This window comes from Camponotus vicinus, unplaced genomic scaffold (genome assembly GCF_025532165.1).
Source record: "Camponotus vicinus isolate PSW18456_S1 unplaced genomic scaffold, iyCamVici1.0 SCAF_8, whole genome shotgun sequence".
Lineage (NCBI taxonomy): Eukaryota > Metazoa > Arthropoda > Insecta > Hymenoptera > Formicidae > Camponotus > Camponotus vicinus.
Genome location: NW_028141980.1, coordinates 14,195,388 through 14,219,500, shown reverse-complemented (window position 1 = coordinate 14,219,500; position 24,113 = coordinate 14,195,388). Strand labels below are relative to the sequence as shown.

The 24,113-nt window shown below is 33.7% G+C and overlaps 1 protein-coding gene and 1 long non-coding RNA gene across 10 annotated transcripts in view; one reads left to right on the top strand and one right to left on the bottom strand.

The window, feature by feature from the left end:
- Window positions 1-24,113, bottom strand: part of LOC145976230 (beta-1,4-N-acetylgalactosaminyltransferase bre-4) — a 101,401-nt gene that overhangs the window by 11,947 nt on the left and 65,341 nt on the right. For all 9 annotated transcript variants that reach the window (XM_083107283.1, XM_083107286.1, XM_083107284.1 and 6 more), the window contains 3 exons: window positions 16,315-16,732; window positions 3,988-4,253; window positions 3,069-3,305 (listed from right to left, as the gene is read on the bottom strand). In XM_083107283.1, the coding sequence (XP_082963409.1) occupies window positions 3,069-3,305; window positions 3,988-4,253; window positions 16,315-16,469 (658 nt within the window). In that variant the 5' untranslated portion in view covers window positions 16,470-16,732. The remainder of the gene's footprint in view (window positions 1-3,068; window positions 3,306-3,987; window positions 4,254-16,314; window positions 16,733-24,113) is intronic.
- Window positions 1,284-3,424, top strand: LOC145976232 (uncharacterized). The gene is made up of 3 exons (XR_014440221.1): window positions 1,284-1,345; window positions 1,430-1,589; window positions 2,030-3,424. It is a non-coding gene; the product is annotated as an uncharacterized LOC145976232 (long non-coding RNA).

Here is a 24,113-nt window from a genome sequence, read left to right as displayed (position 1 = left end):
GAAAACGACAGTTGGTCTCTCAAATTCCAGGATTAGATAGCACTTAAGCCTGACTTACGTGAGGTCTTCGGGCAAAGCAGCTTGACAGTGAATAACAGTTCGGCGCATTTTCCCAAGCTCGCGCGCAGCAACGGCGAGAATAAATTGTTGCTGTTTCGCCATAATTAATCGTACCGGCGCGGTGAAATATCGTCTTCGTTAAATTATCGAGAATTCATTGCCTGGCGATCTGTCGTAAATTAACGCCATTACAATATAATAGCGATCCGATGGAAATAACTCCACGAAGAATTGAATGAGAGAACTCGGCGAAAAATTTTCCATTCGCGTCACAAGGATTACAAGTACAGAGAAGTAGCAAAATATAGTATAATTTTTATCAAATTATTATACAGATAATATATGGTATATTCAACTAAAACATGTGTAATGTGTATGTGGGCTAAGACTGTTGTTTTAAGAATCTCAGTTTTATTTTAATCGAACATACTTAATACATAAAACAAAAATAATTAAAAACAAAAAATTATAGACATGTAAAAAAGAATGTTAATTAAATGCAAATTTGCCGGAACATTATCTTTTACGAATATCAATACAATTATACATTTTTATTCGATGCTTTCCGCCGCGGACGTTTAATTACGCTAAAAAATAGCGAAACAGTCGTCTCTTCTTTATCCATATCTGTTTGCACACCGAGCAGAGAAATGTGAATAAAATCGGATTTAGGATTTCATCAGGAATTCCGCACTAAAACTTTCCAACAGAAATCATATTAAATTGCACCGACATTTTCGAGAAACGTTTCGAATATACGGCGAAATGGATGTCGGAGGGAATATTGGCTCTGTTAAAATAATTGGAGATCGCTATAAAGCGGCAAACAACGATATTAAACATAAAATTGATGTAAAAGTTAATTGCAACACGCGACATTAAATATAAGTAACAATTTAAGATATTTCCTAGGTTTCTTTAAGTCAATTATTGATTAATTATTACAACGTATATTAATTATGTTTATATTAATATTAATTATTACAATTTTTCGAGAAAGAAATTGTCCAGTTTTTAATTATTTTTACTGAAAAGTGTTTTAAATGTGTGAAAGATATGCCGGTGTATTAGAATTAACTTTAATAACGAATTAAACATTAATTAATAACATGTAATAACAATTTTGCAAATTTTAACAATTAATAAAAATTTGTTCATAATTATAAAACTTCCCCTTTACATGTATATAAATTGAGCATCATATGTACATTAAAGATATGCAGAAGCGTTGCATGAAATAACAAGAAAATTAATCATAGTCATATTTTGACATCTCGCATACGCAGTAAGTAAACAAATTTAGTCAAGCGTTTCGCAATTTTAATGAAGATAAATTGCAAGCCTGTTCTTCTCTTCTCTTCTATTTCAGCCCTCCAATATCTAAGATAAATAGCATTTTCTAGTGTGACTGGAGAATGATAGATTCTGCATCCCAACCAAAGATATTATCTTCTGGTAATCTTCTTAAATTTTTCGAAAATAATTATTTAATAAATCATTTCAAGATAACAAAAGATAGAACAAATCAGGTAAATCAAACTTATATTTGTTACATTCTCAAAATTATAAGAGTATAGTTATAATTTATTAATTGTATAAAAATTTTCTCTATTAATCATTAATAAATTAATAAATATTTTTTTTTTAGTATTAATTATATATATTCTTAAATTTATTAATTGCAAATATCATTTGTATATGTAAATTATAAATATATTATTATTATTATGTAATTATATATAAAAAATGTGGGAAGAGTGTTAAAATATTCTGTAAGTAAAGATTTTCTGTTCACATTTTAAATGAAAATGATTATGCTCTTATTATGTCGTAATATTTATCATTCTCGAATTCTTCATCTCTTTCTCAAATTACTGCAATCCTGCTTTATAATCATCAGCTTTGAAAGCACATCATAAAACGCGCGTCGTAAAACAGCTCATAACAGACTTTATAATTAAAATTTTAGGAATGTAATTATGTATACGATACAAGGCCAATGTCGGAGGCAGATGCTTTCGCGGGAACATATTTTCGTCGTTAAGCAAACTAACAGAAATAACTACATCCGTAACGCGCGAGATGAATTCAGAGAAATACCCTTAAAAATTTCATTAAAAAATAATCGGCGGAATTACTTCGCGTCGTTTTATTCAAGAGCGCTCACGTTGCCTCGGTCGATCGATTATTCGAGCTGAAGAAAAATGTCAGAGAGAGAAAAAGAGAGGAAAAAAAAGAAAGAGGACCTTTATACAAATTTAATTAAAACTTAAGTCGAGAAGCTTAGAGAGACTCTACGACGGGAACTTTGAAGCAGCCTCTTGCGCCCTGTGACTCTTGCACCGCCGACATTCTCCATCCTGTAGTAGGAGGGTCTCCGTTTCGAGAGACAAGCAGGAAAATACGCGGGCAAGAGGAACGTCCGCTAGACGGCAATAAATCGTAGCAAAGCATCGGCTTACACGCACCAACGGTGCTGGCGAAGAGAAGCTCGGGAAAATCGTACGTTTATATTCGCTCCGCGGAAACAAACCGTGTGCTCTGGAAGCTACTATAAGAATAGAACGGAATGCGCACGTCCATTGTGTCAGCTCGCGAATAAGAATTCACCGTTTCGTCGATACGCTGAAATATCGTCCAAGTAGCAATTCGATTCTTCTTAAATAGAAATTATATCTACAGGGAGATTTATAACTTGTAAATTCCAATTTAATTTAAATTTTATTAATTTTTTATAAATTTTATTTAATTTAAATTTTATTAATTTTTTGTAAATTTTCTTTTAAATTTTATTTAATTTAAATCATGAAATAATATTAAAATCGTGGAAAAATTTGTAAAATTAATATGCATGTAAGAACAATTATCGATTTGGCTTTGAAAAATGATGCGGATTTGCAAAGGATATGAAAGTATTTCCGATGAATACGAGAAACCGCGGTTTTTCGTATACGAGAAATGCATTTGCGGTAGACAAAAAAATGAGCAATGGTCACGAGTCGACTTACCTTCCTGCTCGATCACGAAGATCTGATACTCGATCTGCTGGCGCAGTAGGATCGGATGCAGATTGTAGAGAAGGGTCTGCAGATGCTGCGGTCGGTCGCGGAATGGAATGATTATGGCTACGCGATGCCTGGCGACGCAATCCGCGGGCCGACCCCTGCCGCCTGCCTTCACCTCCATGAATGACCTCTCCATCTCGGACAACGGTGGCGGTGATTTACTGACGACCACGGGTCCAACTGGAACAAGGAGACAAAGATGAAATGAAATGAAATTTTCAAAAATGTAAAATTTTATTTGTATAGTACATAGAATTGTAAATCCATTTTGTGGCATCGCATTTATAACATTTGCTGTTTGTAACGAGAGTTGTTGTCGTTATTATAATTATAATTATTATAATTATTATAATTTCTAACATGAAATAATTATATTAATGAATTTTTAATAGATTTCTATCTGTAATATTTTCAATATCCTTATTCGATATAATATCTTTTGACAAATTGCCAAATTTTTATATTTAAAGTTATTACATTAATTAAATTAAAAACTTCCATTAGTTTTTTGAACTACTAATGGAGGGCGAGAAGGGCATTGAATCATTAACTACATGAAAAATCTATTATTAATAAATACCAGAAACATTATGCAGTCCTGAAAGGAGATAACCTGTCAGTCGAAACGAATGCGAAATGCATTCCGAGAGATTTCCAATGGAATTCTCTGTAAAGCAGATGTATGCATAATTCAAGCATACAAACTGGTTCATGTAACCGTATTCGATATTACTTTTTAATTCACCTAAAATACTATTCCACTTTCTCTGACATATTAAAATTTTTCAAATACAAATCATAATTTTAATGAGAGAAATATCAACCCTCGCAATGGCATTTCTACATCGATTCTCAGACTTACCCAAATTCGGTGGGATGAGAGGACATCGTGGCATGGTCGTGTTATTAGTCGCGTTTGCCACCGGAAGTTCTCGTGCGGTTCCACCGCCGACCAGATTTCTAGTCGGCATAGGTTCGAATCTAGATGAATTCGACAGGCCCTTGGCCAATATCGAAAGTATCGTTGTCGAGGATACATTGCCACCCCCGGTTAAGTTCGGCACCGCAGTTGCCGGGCCGTATATGATCAGGCCGCGCGGATGAGTCCTGTACGAGCGATCCGCGTATCTGTAACAAGTAGAAAAAAGGAATATAAAATATATTAATACGCAAAAGCTTGGAAAATTAAATCTAAAAAAATCTACAAACAAATTATGCAACAGATGTCATGTTGTCATTCGCGCGAAAATAGCTATTTATTGTGGTGTAATTTTCGTAAACGTGTTAATAAGATTTGCATGATTATCACTCAACTTATTGAAGGATATTTCAATTTTTTTTTTTCGCACATTGGTGTCGCATAATTTGATCTTAAATGTAAGGCAGAATATTAATGCTAATAGCATTAGAGATTCCAGAATTAATGTTCGCGAGAGATATCACCTTGCACACAACGCGTATACACATCCGGGAGCCAATTATCTATCGATTGCGGCGCAGCAGCTATTACGAAGCTGACTATACAATGTCTTCCATAATCGAGGCAGCTGTCCGGCGATTAGAGGTCTGATCGACCTAATCACGACTACGATTCGTCTTGAAGAACGCATCGATCACGTGCTACAATAATGTCGTCACATTCCAACTAATTCGAATAGATTCAATTACATTTGTAATTCTGTATAGAAGATTGCGTAATACACAGGATATTAGGTGCGCTTGATCTTATTGTTAGAAAGAATCCCCTTCAATTCTTTAAACATTATACTTTTTTACTTTATCTATATTTAGAAAAAATAATAAATATAAAATGCATTCACATAAAAGTATTTTCTCTTTTTATTAGATGTATTATTTTGGCATATAAATTATATATAACTCGAGAAATCTTATGTGAAGCAAGATAGAAAAACATTATATACGTACATATTTCTCAAATCATGAATAGTTTATATATAATTTATGTCAAGTATATCAAATATTATATTTTTCAAATTTTTTCTATTTTATAAAGCTCTCGCTTTACTCAAAATTTATCCTAAAGTATAAAAAATTGTAATAATTATTTACTGATGAAAACTAACTGAAAAATGTTTAATATCTACTTTAAAGTGTAACTTATGATCGCTAAACTTTTATAGCCAAACTCTATTGAAATTTAAGTTAAATATTCGACTAAAATAAAAAGATATTTATAAAAGATTAAACAAAGATATAAGATATATTTATTAAAACGTAATTAATGTAATCGCGTCAGTCGATCAAGAGAAGCCAGATTACATAAAGCTAACGTCATTAAAGTTGTATTAAAATCGTTAATGAAAAATCAGAATGACGATGATACATCCTGCGAAATGATTTGCTCGCATAATCTCGGAATTAAATCGGATGCCGACCTATCCAACTCGTTTCCTCCGTTCATCTTGCAAAAATTTCTCGACCCATCTCGACGTAGAGACTTTTCAGGAAATTTGATGCAGCGGCATAGCCTCGAACTTTAAAAGCGATTTTCTCATGCCACGGGCGTTTAGTGCCCTTTTGCACTAGTTTCTTTCCTCAATTTTGGGTCTAGAAACTCTATTTAAGGAATCTTAAAACCTAAGAGAAAAAGAAAGAGAGAAAGAGAGATGTTAAAACCTTCAAGCTCAAGATTAAGATAAAACAAATTAGATTTTTTAAAACTCTTCCTTTCTCTCTCTCTTAAAAGAAATTTATATTACATTTAAAATAAAGCTATTTCAATTTATATAAAATATAAAATATATTAAAGTCGATTATAAAATATATTAGAGAAATTTAAAACATTCTTTTTTTCATTTATGAGTTATATTTTCCAAAAGAAAGAATTCTCTCTCTTTTTTTCTCATTTATTAACCATCACCAGAAAGTTAGACCGATTTTTTTCAGCAAATTGTCCCGATTTTTTTTCTTCTATCATGAACCTTAAAATCGGAAATCGATATCTCGATGTGAACGCGGTGAGATTCCGACAAGTATATAAGCCCTTCCCATCGCTATTCCTGCATTTTAATTCACTTAAGATTTACGACGAACGCGAAGGACGCGGCAAGAGATTACGACGGACTTAATACGTAGATCTCCTAACGTAGGACCTCCTACTCTCATTTACTTCCTGCCTCATTCCTCTCTCTTCTCGCGAGAGAGCGTCAGCGAGTTTCCCGAGTTTACGATTCGGTCCGCTTGCAGTTGCAATTTCCGGAACCGCCGCCGGCCACCGCTGCGACTGCAATCCGTGATCTAACATCCCTCTCCTTCTCCTTCCTTCTTCCTTCAGGCACTGGCACATACTGGGAATTTGTGCAAAATCACGAGAATCACAGAATGATGTAGATGTCAGTGACAAAGATCGCGATAAGATAAATGAAAAATCAAACGCACGATGCTGCGGTTTTAATAAATTAAAACTTTAATGTCAGAAGAAAAAGATCACATACAATACTCTCTTATGATAAATATATCACATGTAAAATTAAAAAAAAAATAAAAATAAAAACTCAGTCTAATGAAACTTGAAATATTGTGAGATGACTTTTCGAGGAAAGAATATTTTCGAAATGCAATAATATAAAAATAATTAATAAAATATTCACATTCAAGTATATGTGTTACAATATTGGAATAACTATACTATAAGTAATATTAGAATAACTATACTATGTAATTACAATATTAGAATATAACTATATACACTAAAATAAAATTATAAAATATATAATATATATAAAAATAAAATAACGTGAGATAAAATTATATTACACTCACTCTGATGTTATAATAAATATTGATTTTCATATCTAAAAAGAATTGTATATCATAAGCAGATATCGCGGATATGCCAGATCGATTTTCTATCTATGATAAAATAGCATTTCATGATTAATAGCGATAAAAACGACGGTCGTTCGCATTACGTTCGTTTTAATCATTTTTACCACGACGTAATCTTGTATTCGGCGAAGAAATTGGTGAATCATTATTTGTTCATTATTCGCAATATGATTATATGAAAACCGAAGTTAGGAGCCGTCATGTGGATCGATTCTCACGAAGCATTTTGCGAGAAGAGCCCACGCGAAGATGCAGCATGTATATGCGCTGAACAGGCGGATTTTATCTGCATACCACATTTTCTACGCCAACGGCAAGTCTGTTTACAAAGATTTTTGCAACCAAGATGGAATTATTTCCGCGTATACCGCGATTTCGTGACGAAAAGATTTACAATCTAATGGAAAGCTGCACGCTACGCATAAAATTCTTTTTGAAGGAATTTCTAAAGGAATTTCTAAAAATGTATTATAGAGTTAATGTATGTCAAAATAAAATGTAAAATCAAATAAATCTAAATAAATCAAAAAGTTAAATATAATATACAATAAATTAAAAAGTTAAATAAATTAAATAAAAATAAATTAATTAATTAAATTAATTAATTAAAAAGTTTCGCTAAATTGTATTTATAAAAATATTTTTCTCGTTTATTCATATTTCAAGTATATAGTGAGATTTAATTTCTCGGACAAAAACGGTTTCTAAAAGATAAAAATATTAAAATCTAAATCTTTAAAAATTGTTTTTTATTTGGAATCTTGTTCTATTTTCTCCTGCCATTAATCTCAGGCAATGATTATGCTTCAAATACCATACTAATAAGTAAATCCATAAGAATTTCACAGATAAATGCCTCTCCATTCCAGTTACGAGGTAGTTTCGATGCCTCATGATATTTCGGGAAGCTGGAGAACGCCAGTATTGAGCGTCGTCTCAAATTTAATTAAATTCGCGTACCGCTTGGTACATCCGTTTATGGATCAGCAAACTCGTCTAGAAGCGTATATGTAGAGGTATGAGTAAATGCGACGCAGTTAACGATTTACCTGATTACGAAACTTAAGGGAATTCGACGCTTGAGACGACGACGCTCGCGTTGATAAATGATCGAAAGGACGATTAAAAAATCTCCTATACAAAATCTCACTGAATGATAAATTTGAAACCGTCTAGGAAAATACTATACCTAATACGAAAATAATTAATGAAACAATATAATTACAAGATTAATTATAAGGTAAAATAAAATTATAAAAACAAAATATCGCGAAATAAAATTATACGATATATTCACTGTGACTTTAAATTTCGATTTTAATTCTATATATCTAAGGAAAATTCTATATCTAAAAAATTGTAGATATATCGTAAACGGATATCGATAACACATGATCGATATTCGATTTCTTATCTATACGATAAGATGGCATCTCGCAAAAAGAATAAGTATTAATTTCTTTAAAGTAATGATCACGTTTAAAAAAAATTAAATTCACTTCTCTGTCTCTTTCTTAGCAATTCATAGAATAAAGGAATATAAGAGAAAATCCTTTAATTTATATATAAAATTTTTGCAATCATGTTTGAATATATATTAATTTAATGTTAAAATATTAAATTAATAGATATTAAGAGATTAAAAAGTGAAATATTAAGAGAGATGTATACTTGAACAGAATTCTCATTTTATTACAATTTATTAATTCGAAAATTAGCGAAATACAAGGATCTTGAAAAGAGACTTTAAAATTGATTTTGAAATTACTATATAATACAATATTCAATATAAAAGACCTAAAATAATGATAACAGATAAGAATTTATCAAATACACTGTGTGTGTGTGTGCAAAGATCTGTTATAAAATATATATTAATATTCTTTTATTTGAAATTTAAAGACACTGACTTCCTCGTTATACGTTAGTGAAACAAAGATGGTAGTTGGGATTAAGTTGAGAACAGGACGTGCAGATATAATACATCGTGAAGGCACGTATCGATGCGCCCACGCAATCATAAGGGAGTTCCGATTCTACCCTGAAATTCAACGGAATTCCCGCCACGTCCGGAACGGCATAAATCTGACGTGACTCATCCGGGTTGTCGATACTAGGATCGGCTGCGTGCACCATCCGGAAATACTTTGTCGGCTATGCAGCAGGATCGGAATCCACGAAGTTCTTTCCGCTCGCGAAAGATATCCTCGCGATGGCGGGCACGCGAAAAGCGGCGCGGAAAGCTTGGCGAAGCTCGGCGAAGCTCGCCGATATGTAGAGATATTTTTCAACGTACGTGACAGGGCTTTTAAAAGGTGCGTGATCGACACAACTGGTTATCGCCTGGTGACGAGGAACGACTGGAATTTTCGGAATGGACGCCCAAGAATGAAGACGTGTGATGACTAACAGCGAAACTCACAGTATTATACTGCCTCTTGTTTAGTTGTAACAAAAAGTATATTATATAATTGTCTATAATTTAGTATAATGTAAAAATTATAATAATTTATTTTACATAAAATTTGCTTATTTAAATCTTTTAACATATATTTATCAATGAATAATCGAAGTAAAATTATTATTATTATTATTGAGTAATTATTTGTCAAATTATAATTGAACTTTAGATATTTCGATAGGAATTAAGCTTGTCTCATTAATTATAAAATATTTGTTGACAAAGATTAAAAAAATTTTAGCACATGGCAAATTCCCATCAAACTTTCCTAAGAAAATAAGTCGTCGATCGAGGTGCTCTTTCAAGACGCTTACGATTGACAGGATATCCGATAAAAACGGAACAGACTTCGATAAAATCTATCGCGTATCGGATAAAGTTTTCCGTTCTTATTGGATAATTTCGATTTCTAATCAGAGCAATATCGAGGCGAGAAGCGAAGGAATTTTGTGTGACGATGATGTAGCTTTAATGTTGAAACGACGCAGGAAGGAAGGAAGGAAGAAAGGAAGGATTATAGAACCAGAAGGTCTTCTTCGAAACGCCTTGAGGTCGTCCAAAAACAACGAAATTTTCCATCGATCAGTAACATCGCGGACGAAAGTGTCCGTTAAAAGTTTGAGAAGACCGCATAGTCGAACTCGTTGCAAAGTAGAGTTTCAGGCAGGAGTAAGGGCATAGTAATAAAGGGTGAAGAAAGAAAACGATGCTTCTGGATATGCCAAGTGAAGTTTAAGTACACGTCATAACTTTTTATACGCACACGTCACACAATCTCTCTTTTTAATTTAAAATAATTTAAAATATATAATTTTATACGCATATATTTTTTATAAAATATTATTTCTGCGAATTTTGCTTATCAAAGAGAAATAAGAGGAATGACGATAATAATTCGTCGATGGCAATGAGCCAATGTTTGCGATATCATTCACGATCTATGTCAAACAAGTAATTTGCGACGTAATAGGGTCAATAGGAGCTAATAAAACGTAGAACTCAATATCACAAGAGAAGAGTCACAAAGAAAGTACATATCTTTCTTACGAAAACATTTTACGAAACATTTTATAAACGGAGTTTTGTGAAGATAAGAGTTCGTAATCTAATCTAATTAATATTTTATCTAATTTAATTAACAATAATTATAACTGATTATATAATTAATTAAAAAGGTGAGATTTCCTCTTTCTCTTATCCCTATTTTTGAAATAAATAATTTAATTCGAAAAAGATCTCTTAATTATTTTACAAATGAAAAGTTAAACGTTGATTTTAATTGAATCTTTCGAAAAATCTATCACATCTGTCAATAACGAGTACGATACAAATGCTAACGTATTTGCAATTTTCATTTAGATCCAAACGTGACGGAACTCGAAAATGTCGCATCTCGAAGAAAAGTCACGTAGCAGGACATGTCTGATCCGATATATGATATTCTTCGATGGCGATATAACACGAACGATCGAGAGATAGTTAAATCCGATGTCATGACGAGACTATACGCTTGCGTAACTCGGTTAGAAATTTATTCCGGGGAATATTCTTGACTTCCGGGTGTGGTTCCCCGGAGTATTTGCGTTCGATGCAACTATGACGTAAAAATATAATATATTAATACTTGAGAGTGATGTAATGGCATTTCTCGGATATCGAAAGTATCAAATTTATTTCGTCGAGAAAAATCGATCGATCGAGGAATAATAAAAATGGATATCCACGGAATATCCTGTGTAGCTCGCAACACGTAGCCAATGTCCATATATGCGGACATATAAACACGTTCTGCTAATAATTCACAATACTCGAGTACTCAGGCTCGCTGAAAGGTCGAGACATGCATTTACGTTGTCGGATTATCTAACACAGAGGTTCTCAAACTCGCGGAGTAAATTTACATCAATATTTTAAAAGATTTTAATTTTGAATTCTCTTGTTTAATTTTAATTATAAATACATATGCAGATTTTTTTATAGATCTACAAAAACTATTTTGAAAATATAAAATTAAAAATAAATATATAAATCTTACTTTATTTTATTAAATAAATGTAGCCATTTAAATATGAAAATCTCTGATGTACGCCTCGTCTTTGCCATTAAGCTGATTCGATAAGATTGATTGCATCGGATAGATGGTGTAATAACATATCTCGCTAATGCGATATCGCACCAAACATCTCACGGCTTGATTTGTAGCAGCGACAGTACTCCTCTGCATTCGATCGCATTCGCAATGCAACGCGAATTGAACAAGTCAATTATACCGGGCGTTTCAATCTCGCGAGACATATCCGGAAGAGATTAGCATACTTTCTTTTCATTCATTCATTCATTATCGAAAAAAACACACTTAAATATTTATATACAAAATTATAATTAATATTTTTAATCATAAAATATTCTTATAATAAAGAGTAAATTTTGTTTGCATAAAAAATAAAAATAAAAACTTTTTGGTGATAAAAGATAACTGATATACAAATATAGAGATATATACATAGATAGCTAGAACAATATAATGCATAAAATAATATATTAGAATAATTCGTATTCGCAAAATGCGTCATTCGATTATTCGATAGGTGGAAATCAGAAGTTGCGCGGCGAAAAAAGAGAGAAGCGTTGCAATATAAGTTTCTCGAGATATATCTAATAATTTATAATCACACATTCCATAGTGCATAGCATGTCTATTTAACTCTGTGAAATAATCCTCTCGCATTTTGATTTTCCTTCTAAATTATAATTGTCCCTCATATAATCGCGCACGCGCGTGACAGCGGAAAATCATTGACCTCGTTTTCCCTTTTCGACGAGACCTTAATTATCAGCGGCATAATCAATAGCGTAAGAATCGCCGCGAAACGCGCGCGCGCGCGCGATAATCGGCGCGAATGTCACCCGCTATTATTTATCGTACGTTTCGCGGTGATTGCACATAATGCGCGTAAACTGCATCATCGCGTAACTGCAACGAGCCTGCGATAAAGGAAAGGGCGGGGGAAGAGTGATGACAAATTGTCGCGGCCAGGGCGACTACGAAATTTTAAATTAATAGCCCGCACACCTTGCATTGTGTGTGCAGCGTGCAACCACACTGTTGCCAGGGATATCGTCGTCAGCTCGTGCTAATTGAATGCAATTTTCAGCGATGATATACGACGCGACGTCGTTTAAGCCGTCGTCGCGTTACGACGTGTAAAAATGTATATTTACCTTCTTAAGGTCTCCTATCGGCCAATACGGCAAACATGGAAATAACGGGCTATAATAAATTTGCTTTTTATCGCGCGTTAACTAGCAAGAGTTGAGCACGGACCACGACAGTTTCCTGATTGATCTCATCTCTCTTGTACATTGTTTCCAACACAGCTTGTTCGGAATTTTCTTTTTTTTTCTTTTTTTTTAATGAGATTGGGTCGAGAGGTAATTTAATAATTCTGCATAAAAAGGTCTCTTGCATCATATTTTCATTAAGAAAACATCGATCGCAAACTTTCAAACAGCGCCGTGAGAGAAAGAGAGAGATATGCACATATGAAAATTATAATTTTCTATAAAAAAATTAAGATACGATGGAATTATTTTACAGAATAAAATAAATACATTATATATTATAAAGTATATCTGTATAAACCGTCAGATATAATTTCGGGAAGCTTATATCAACATTTTTTCCTCTTTATATTCTTTAATAATCCTATCTTTAAATATCCTTTAATTGCATAAAACTTCAAAGTTATACGAAAAAAAATTTCCAGATGATAATATTAGTTAGTGTCTAACAGACCAACGGTATCCGATCAACATATACTATTATTCGATACATTACATATACTATTATTAGCATTGTACGAGAGCACGTTTTCTTTTTGAAAGAGCCAATCTTAGACTTGACCCGCTAAAAGAGCGCGTTATACACCAGCAAAATGTGCAAAAGCCATCTCTGGTCACCGCACGTTCGTTGGCATGTTGCTTCGTGATAATAACAGCGGCCGTTGCAACGCGAAGGCGAGGCGCGCTTTTCATTTCGCTGCTGCAACTCGAGTGTAAGCGCCAAAAGCCTATAATTGCAGAGATTAAAAATGACAGCGAAAAAAACACCGCACCAAAAAGGTCACACGAAATTCCTCGATATTCCTCGTATATAATATTTTTCGCGGTTGCTCTCTCTCTTTTTCTCTTGTATGTAATTCTTGGAAAAATGTAAAAAATATCTATGTTAACTATATAAGTCTTTTATGATTCAGAAATATGAATCTTAACTTTATCTTTAATAATATGATTTAATAATAAATTTTTTAATAGATCCATTAAATTATTTCCAAGTTGGAACGATTGGAAAAATCTCGCGAAATAAAGCTTCAAGAAATGCACTATTTTAAATTGAGAGAAATTTCACTTTTTTCTCTTTTAAAATCTTTTAAACTTTTACGAGATTTCGTTTGCAAACTCCCTCGTTAAATTCACCGTCATCGCGCGTACTCGATCAATAACGACTTTGTATGTCTCTCGCAGCGTGAGCGACCGATTATTTCCCATTACGAGGGCTCCGTAAATCGCACGTGTACCGGCGCCGTCGTTAAGCAGCCACTTTGCCACGTTACGTAGCCGGGTAATGAGATTTCTCGTGTCTGCCGTGCGTCCCAAAAGATAAGAATCGATCCTAAGCCGCTATACGGTTACTCAGTTACACGTGCCGCGTACAAATGCGGGGGTGTATGAAAATCCGTATGGATAACACGTTGTATCTCACATTCTCGTATAAAGTACAACTACGCGCAAAATCGAAGCATAATGAATTAATATCAAGTATTACTCTCTAAAAGTGAATCAGTGTATTATCACTGTAATCAGTGCTGTACTTATAACTGCTTGTAATCACTGAAAAACAGTAAATACTCACTGATTACAAGCAGTTATAAGTACAGCACTGATTACAGTGATAATACACTGATTCACTTTTAGAGAGTAGCTTATCGAAAGTGCGTCAAGTCGTAGATATTTTTTTCTATAACTAGGGAAAAATATTATTGAAGTCCATTCTTTCTTCCGAATAAAATTTATAACTTTAATCGAGAAAATTCAACAAAAATTCTTTTTCGACAGGAATTAAATTTTTGACAAAGTATATATCAATCACAAATTTATATGTTTTAGTAACTTCGTATAAAACTATCGAAGCGATTATCGACTGATCGAGTAATTGCGAATTATTAACAAAATTACAAAAAGGCGAAAAAGTGGAGTAACGGATAATTTTGCAACAAGCCGAATGCGATTATGCGGTTCATTACTCGTATCTGGCATCGATATTACTTAACGCGGTTGGTTGCACGCGCTCAAAGTATCCATCACAATGTTGAAAATTGCGTTATAACCGCGGTTTTACGATGATAATAATAATAATAATAATAATAATAAGCAAGGCGTAAGCGTGCGACGCAAAAAAAAAATGTTTCAGCAGAATTCGATCATAATTTGCGCTTCATCCCAGCTTTCGAGCAGACTAAATAATATGATGAACGGCGATTATGACAGCGGTGGACAATTTAACGATTAAATTTCGTTTACGAATAATGGAGTCGGTTAAATACTGCTGCGAGAAGAGTGATTCAATCTGCTCTTTTATCCGGTCGCTTTATGGCAGCGTATATTTTTGCTTTACATCGTTATTCAATTTCATTTCAAGCGTTATTTTTCCAATGCGCAAGCCCTACGTAATTATTCGCGTGATCGCTGGAAATGGAGCACGTAAAAACTTTTTTTTTTTTTAAGAATTAAGCTTCAAACGCTTTAGCTTATATTTTTAATGAATTATAAATTACTTTATATTTTTAAAATTTTTTTATATATTATTTAATATTCTATTAATAATATATAACCAGATTATATTATAATCAAATTTAATTAATAATCTTGTAGTAGTTTATTTCGGCGAATAATAAAATAGGATTATGATCATTTCTACTGTGATATTAATGGATATATATATATATATATATATATATATATATATATATATATATATATATATATGTTTCTTTCTTATAAATTAAATTTGACCTCATTATTAATGAGGTATAAATCAAGTATACTCATATTATTGCACAATTACTGTCATGATATATTATTATTATTTGTTATTAACAATATTATTTGCTAATAATAAAACAAACTCTCAATTGCACTGTAAATTCTAAATGCTGTCGATACACATAAAAGGTTTGTCGATAAATTCAACTTTAATGGCTTCCTGTAACAGTTATTTCAGAACAAATAAACGTTAGCAGCGTAGCAATAACGTTGAATATAAATCCGGTTCAATTATCGCGAACGAGACATCTTGCGCGAAATATCCCGCGAAAGTTTTGCCCGCGGAAAGTTCATGTCAACAATAGTGCGCAGTCTATCGTTCGCACTTCGTCGTAAATTCACGACGCAACACAATACAAACTCGCGAGCGACGATGAATAATGACGAGTCGGCCAATTATTAAGCCGGGAATCCGACGCCCGCAATTAGCGGAGAATTACGAGAACGCGTGCATCTCCCGTCCTCGCAATAATACGCGCGAATGGCAGACATACTGGGCGGAACTTAAGCAGCGGATTCGGCGAGCTATGCGAATCTCGAGATGCACAGCTTCCAAGACGCGCTGAAATTTGCACGATGCTGGAATAGGTACTTTAACTTAATACTTCGGCAAAGACGTAGAGGCAGGTTTATCGCAAGGATAGAACGAGTCGAAAACTTGTCGATCTCTCTGCCAAGTTTCAGGTAATCAACTCGTTATCTCGATTCATTGTTAATCAATTCGATCGATTATATTTCGCAATTTGAGAGGAGTCGAAGAAAAGGAAAGGCGCTCACCTGGTCGCGTTGATCGTGAAAATGGTCTCAATGGAGCGACGATCTAGCACGCTAAGTAGATACTGGACGGCGATTAGGGCGAGGACGACGCAGGCGAGCGCCTTGTAGAGGTGGGCACGATGCCACAGTGTCACGGCTGCGGCGGCCACAGTCATTGCATGCGCGAGACACCATAACTCCCTCCTAGCCGCCGTTAGAGGAGCACCGCCGTGCACCACGAGGCGCTTCCACCCGCTGGCCGCCGCTTCCTCGGCTGCAGCTGTAACCGCTGATGGACCTGGGACCGACCCAGTCCCTCTCCTCCTCCCTTAACGGGCACGAAGGGAGAAAAGGCCGCCCGGGACTCCTTACTTGCGCTCGCCAAGAGCATCACCCCCGTGGACCCTCGGGACGTCCCCTCGGACCGGGATGATGACGTCTGTAAAACAGTAATTGAGAAAGTCAGAAAATTTCTCGCTAAAAGCGCGTGGCTTCTGTTAATTATTATTGATAATTAATATCAATATTTTTACTATCGATTCTTAACATATATATTATACGCATAAAGAAATATATAAATTGTGCTATTAATTATTCAATTTATATTTTTGCATTATTAAAATATAAATTAAAATATAAATTCTTATTGAAATGTATTTCGGTACTGATTTAGTTATTATAAATTAATTGACTTTATCACATATTAATTTTCGTTTTTGACACAATTATTTTTAATAATTTAGATCGGAAAAAATATGGGAGGAGGGAGGGAGAGTAAAAGAACTAATTAATAAATATTATTTTTCTTATTTAGATATTTAAATTTAATAAAATATAGCTTATTCAGATTTAATAAAAATGTGTGAAAAGCAATATTTTTACTTAATCAATTTTGTTCTACAAAATTGCGAGAAAATAAAGACAGATTCAAATAAAAATAATAAGAAATAATTATTAATAATGAGAGAGAGAGAGAGAAATTTTAATGTAGTTGAAAGCGTTTTCTCCTTTTATAAGATAAAAATGATTACTTTAGCGCAAAGTGTATAAAGATACGTATATTTCTCGCGAACTTTCTCGCTCGACCTCGTCCTAAAGCTTCCAACTAATATCACGCAGTGCCATTAACACCGCGAGCTGCAAAATTTATCGCGAGAAAGCTTGTGGAAAAATGTAATAATACCGTAGTATTGTATATCTTCTGCAAGTTACGAGTCGGGCTCGGCGAAATAAAAAGGAAGTTCCCGAAGATATGGAGAATTAAAAACGTCATGTGCGCGGCTACTGAGAAAACAATTTATCCGCGAGCATTAATTATGTTGTCAACTTCTACCGAGATGCCACAATATTCGCGACACAATTTCGTTCTTTCATTGTCTTGGCATGTGTACGTAAAAAATATTGCACGTATTATTTAATCTTAGAAGAATCAGAGTACACATATATATTTTTTATTAATTTCCCCAAAGAACTATATTTTTCAATACTGAATAATATATGAAGAATATTATTAAATAATATCGAGGATTTCATCAGAAGTACCTCTAATTTCAATACAAGTTATCAAAATCAAAAATTAATATTTTGCAAATTTAAAAATTATTCCTGTATTCCTAATGCTTTCTTAGCCAAAATATATAAAAAATATATAAAAAATTACAATTTTATATATAAAATTCGAATTTTAACGTTTTATTCTCTTATAAAATCGCGACTTACGCCCCTCTGTGATAAAATCCTGAATATATAATATAAAAATAGAAATAAATTAGAAGAGAAAGAAAAATAAAATTGCTTTTCTAACATTATGTAAGTATTTTTATTATTTAACAAAATTGTCATTATACAAAATTGTGTTTTTCGCCAATTCAGCTTAATATATTCGAGACATTGATTTATTCAAGTTGACGAGTGTACTAATAGCGTTAGCGAGACGCGGCGAATCCGATATGACGTTGCCAGGGAAATCGCTATCGCTATCAGAACTTCATCGGATCAAACTCCGGATTACTCTTACACCATGCCGACCGAAACTAATCCGAGTTTATGTGCCCGGAGCTACCGCGAGTGGTTGTATTTAACGAGTTGCCAGATTTATCGGCTCGCGACAGTAACTCGTTCCCCGATTGTTTCGGCGCAATCTTTATTATAGCAACGCCCTTATTAAAACCTGATTTTCGACCAGTTTATTACTGACGACTTCGCGTTCCGACTTCATATTAAATAGAAATAGGTTGATTAATTCTTTCTTGATTAATTAATTAGTAAATTTATCGGAGTAAACTAAGAGAACATTTCCATGTGAGTTCAGATTCAGATACTGGGATCGTGCGAATCTTTTGCAATCTCTGAGTTACACACAATAGAGGATCGAAGAGGAAATTGGCTACGCTTGCGGTTCGGAAAGTGGAACGTAAGAGGATTAAGCTGACATGCGCGCTTTACTGGACGGCCGATTGGAAATGACTAATAGTTTACAGTTTACTGACTAATATATAGATGTTAAATGTTCGGATCTGAAACATAATTTCGAATTTTTGAGTCTAATGACTTTGCGCTATTCGAAACAGATAATAGATTCTTTAAAGATTCCGTAAAGAATTAAAATCTCTAAAAATTCAAAAATCTAATAAGCCAGCTAATAATCATAAATTTTTATTAAGTTATATATATTTTATTATATATAATAAGAGCTTGATTTTTTTTCAAAAATCTGAAAACTTTACTATTTTATATAAAATATTTTATAAAATATTTTATCAAAGATTAGAAGAAATTGCAATAATGCATTCATTTTCATTTCATTTGCAATTATGTATTAATTATTCGATTATTTTTTATAATTATTTTTTTATATTCCATATCAAATATTATATGCTTAAATTGAAACGCAATAACCAATAAAGTGAATCGTCAATAAACTACAAAAGCAAACTGAAAACCAAATATAATTTCGCCTGTAAATGTTTGATTTAACTTATTAAAACATTATATAATTTGCAATCAAATTAACAACAATTGGAATAAAACTGAATAAATTTGAACATTATTTTCTCAATACTTTTCATTGATTTATGCACTTCGTATTTTCATTATTCTCTCATATATTACACTCACTGTGCAAGCGTTCGATTCGTTCTTTATTACCATTTTTCGATCTCCATTTTTTATTATAATTGATTTTCTTTTTTTCCTTTTATATTAACATCCACGGAGACGATAAATATTCATTTCGGAGAAAAAAGATCTGGAATATTGCTATCATCCTTTTCCTCCTATCTTATGGGTGTATTTGTATTTCGACAGTGCTAAGATAGGCTATGCCTTCGGTCTATTCATACTGTTCGCTTATGTTTAGTATACAATTGCAATTCCAAACCCTCTTCTCTTCCTCCCTCTCTCTCTTGTTATTACTAGCTATCCGCGCGTTATCGTCCAGCTCCATTCTAGTGTACGATATAGGGCGTCCTGATTTCTCTTTGAAAATTAATGATCGTCGGTCGGGATATTATAGTGACACTAATAGAAAAAGAATAAAATACAATCTCGCGTTATTAGGGAAAAATGCGACCGAGGCGGAATTTCACGAGGAAAAAATTGCATCAGAGATATATTTTTCCATGTTCAAAATCTCGAGATCACATCAATTATATGATAACCATTAATATCAATATAAAATACGAAAAAAGAAAGAAGAGTTTTCGATAACGATGTTTCCTTGTTAATTTTTAAGGAGCTTTTATATGTAATTTTATTTCAAGAAAAACTTTGATTTTAAAGATAAATTATATATCATAAATGTTTAACTTTTTCTATAAAGATATTATTCGTACTATATATAATAGATACTTAATTATGAATTTTCTCTCTCTTTCTCTCTTTCGACATAAATTATGACGTTTAATTTTGATAAAAGATTCATTTCATACTGAAAACTGATAAATGAGCGCATAATATTAATGATTCCGATGATTAAACTTTGTTCCGAGTGACCAGTTCTGCTCGATATAACAATGCTCTTTTTTTACGTCACAGCTGTGATACTCTTTTCCCGAGGGTCAGCGCGAGATGCGACATAGTGCTCCATCACCCAGAGTGGAAAACATCATTCGGAGCTTTTCCCCGCCACAAAACCACGCGACTTTCCGATTTTTCCGAGCTATTGGATTTTCTCGCTCGACAATTGTCGGAACTCTCGTATTTTCCGCGACCAAGTTGACGCACAAGAAGTCCCCTGTGTCTTCCTTTCTCTTTTTTTTGACAAGAAGAGTTCATGAACGCAGCTTGATAAAAAGGCGATCGATAATTTCAAACTGCACAATAACCGATTAAAATCAAATATCTATTGTCACACTTTCGCTAATAGTGCACACTTTATTTAATAAGTTTGTCGTGATAATTGTCTTTTTATCATATTTCAATTATTAAAAACACTCGGTAACTCTTGTTTCACTTTAATTTCAGAAAAATGCGCAATCTTCATATCCTCTAAATGATCATAATCGTTGACATTTATGATGGTTTCAATAATAGATTATTTGAATTGCGTAAAAAAAATAATATAAGGAGACCACTATTCCTTGTATGTGCATCGTATCGTATTCCGAATAATTATACAAATTATAAAATATTTATTATGAATATTTATTATTATATATAAATTACAAATATTATAAAATATTAGAATAGAATGTGTTAGTTGTCTCGATATCTTAATAATAATCCATATCTCGACATAAACTCGATGACTAAACTCGATTTTAGACAGGTACCGATATTTGCAACAAAATACAGAATATACCATTAACGGGCTTAGTTTGTCATCGCGGTCGATTTGTTTTCGCTGCCGCTGGCGTCGTTTACTCATGAAACATGCGATCGTTGTAAACGATCCTCGACAGGCAGAAACCTATGGACGACGTCGCCAATCCGTCTCGCCGCAAAATACGCGACCGCGGAAGGAAAAAGAGGCAAATAATAACTCTTCCCCTCGTTCGCGATAAATTTGTCTCTGTCCCTCGATGATAAAATCAGCCTCAACAGGCGAACATGTCGACGGGGAGTCATTTTCCCCTATACCGGAAGTATCACCATACAACATCCCCATCGTGGCCGTTATGGGAGTGTAGACATATTTTTTCTCTTTCACGACATTTATATTAATCGTTACAACTTCTCTAAAATTACGTCCACCCTACAGCTCGTACCCTATTGACTCGATGGGTCGCTCCCTTCTCTCGTGGCATACGAGATACCCTCTTCACTTTCTGTTTCAAGTCACGTCGCGATACGTCACGTCAGGTTGCTGGAATGGCTGTTGCAACGATACCCTGAAGTTTCCTGCGTATCTGATGTAAATTTCCTAAGTATGCTGTGTGCGTCGGTTTTGCAAGAGATAATTTGTACAATTATGGAAGATGCAAATCAGAATTCCGCGGGATGTTTTATGGTGGAGATAACATGTATAATTAAGGGAGACACGAATCGGTGCTCTTATTCTGAAATAAACTTATAACGTTAAGATATAAGCAATTTCAGAAAGAAATTATATTATACTATCTTCTTTAGCTTATATAACATGTTTATAACATCTATTCATGACACATTTATAATATTAATATGTTTAAATTAATCAAATATTTTGGAGGCTCTTAAATTTAAAAAATTTTCTTTTAAAGTAAAAATTTTTAATTTTCAAATATGAAATAGAAATTATTAGCATAAGAAGTCATATTTCTTATATCGAAAGACTACTTCATCAATTCTAGAATAAATTGTAAAATAAATTTAAAGAAGCATTAATTTATTCGAAATTTTCCAATACCATTTTATCCACGTCACATAATATTGCATGAAATATACACAATTCCAAAAACAGCGTAAACATTATTATTACGCTTATATCATTTAATACAAAACTTTCAAATATTTGAATATTGTATATAAAATAAAAGCTGATGACTTAAGGCTTTACAATTTAATGTATTTAATCCCGAATTAATTTCCTATATCGCAAGCGAGTTGGCGACGCGAAAATTCATTTATTTATTTACACTGCGTGAACCGCACGTGACGTGAGCGGGATGCTGTACAATAAAGCGCGCGGGATGATATGATAAACAGTGCGTGTCGCCAACTTTATTAGACCGAAGCTGTCTCTTTCCGCGTATTTCCGTGAATCGTTGCGCGAATCAAACGTCGCGCGTTTATTCAATTAAAAACGCGACCTCGCGACCGAGTATTCACCAAGCGCTTCCGCGCGATAAAGTCGCCGGCGCGAAGAGTAGGATACGCGGTAATTGCGTTCTGCTGCAATGGTAGAGCTGCAATGTGTGTGTGTTGCAAGTGTTGTTAACAGCGAGAACAGCGAGAGAGGAGGGTCTCGGTGGTGGCTTTGCATACAGTGGAATCATTCGCGATGGACAATCGGCCGCGAATTAACACGCGCGTGCCCGCATGTAATCGCCGTTTCGTATTTCGCGAGCCGCGCGTCCTATTTGCATGCAAACGCGGAAAGCAGTAAAATAGCGTGTATGATAACGTTCCACGCGGGATATAGCTATCCTGCAGAGATAGATCCTGCGAGATTGGCCGCGACATGCGAATCCTCTCGACCGTGAAGTCTGTCGCTCGTAGAAACAGCGCTGGCATAATTTTTCATCAAAGACAGGTGGAATTTAAATGTGTCAACAGAGGGTTACAGTTTTCAAGATAATTTTGCACCCCGTTTTATATTTCCGTGACATGTGTATTTGTTTCAACGTATACACTTGGCAGATAAAATTTGCACGGTGACCAAATAGTAAAATAAAAAAATTCGGATTAACAGATAAATTCTCTCTCTCTCTCTCTTTTGATTAATAATAAAAATTTCTCATGAATTCATAAATAAATTTCGCTTTGCATAAATAAATACGTCATGTTTGCCTAAAGAAAAAAATAGATATTAAAGATGAGCAAGAGATGAATAGTCATGGAATAATATGCATATTTTATTTCCTCACTAAATAATTTTTCTTTAAATAATTTCTTTACATTCTCCCGACATTTTCTTTTCATTTAGATTATGCAAGATCAAGTGACATTCTGATATTTTTGCTCAGTAAAAATCGGATTTTCAAGCTTTGAGTATGATTGAGTTCATCGATGGAATAAACAAATATAAACACACACAGAAGCACAGCACTCAATATACTCGACATACATTTACGTGTCATTAAATCGGGTTATTACGAGTAAGACTGGATTACTTTTTCATAGGCGCAACCTCGTTCCATAACCCTCGTGTTAGACTGTCGAATAATTTCCACGTCGTGAATACATATCGACCGCATCGTCATCGCATGGATTGCGTCGCGTGGGCGGAATATTCAAAGAGGACATCGTGTCCTCCTCCTTCTAGAATCCTGGTCGACAGGAGGTATTATCGTATTCACTCCTCGTGTTGCATATTCGTTGCGCGTAGAAACGCACACATTTGCGCATTTGTGTGAATGTTTGCGAAGTGATGCGAGGGAAAGAAAAGAAAAGAAAAAAAATGGAAAAAGAAAAGTCTCAAGCTGATTTATCATTTCCTCCTAGAAAAATGAAAATGGAGATTAAAATCGTATTGTAAAAAGAATATTGAAAAAATATGTACATTAATAATGTAATACTAAGAGATGAGAAAGAGAGAGAAAGAAGAATATATGATATAATCCGCGCGATATATACAACTACATATAGTTGTGAAGAATTATTCAGTCAGAATTATACTTCTAACAGAATAGAATAAAATTGATCAAAGTGAACATGCAATCACACCGTGCTTTCATTAATGT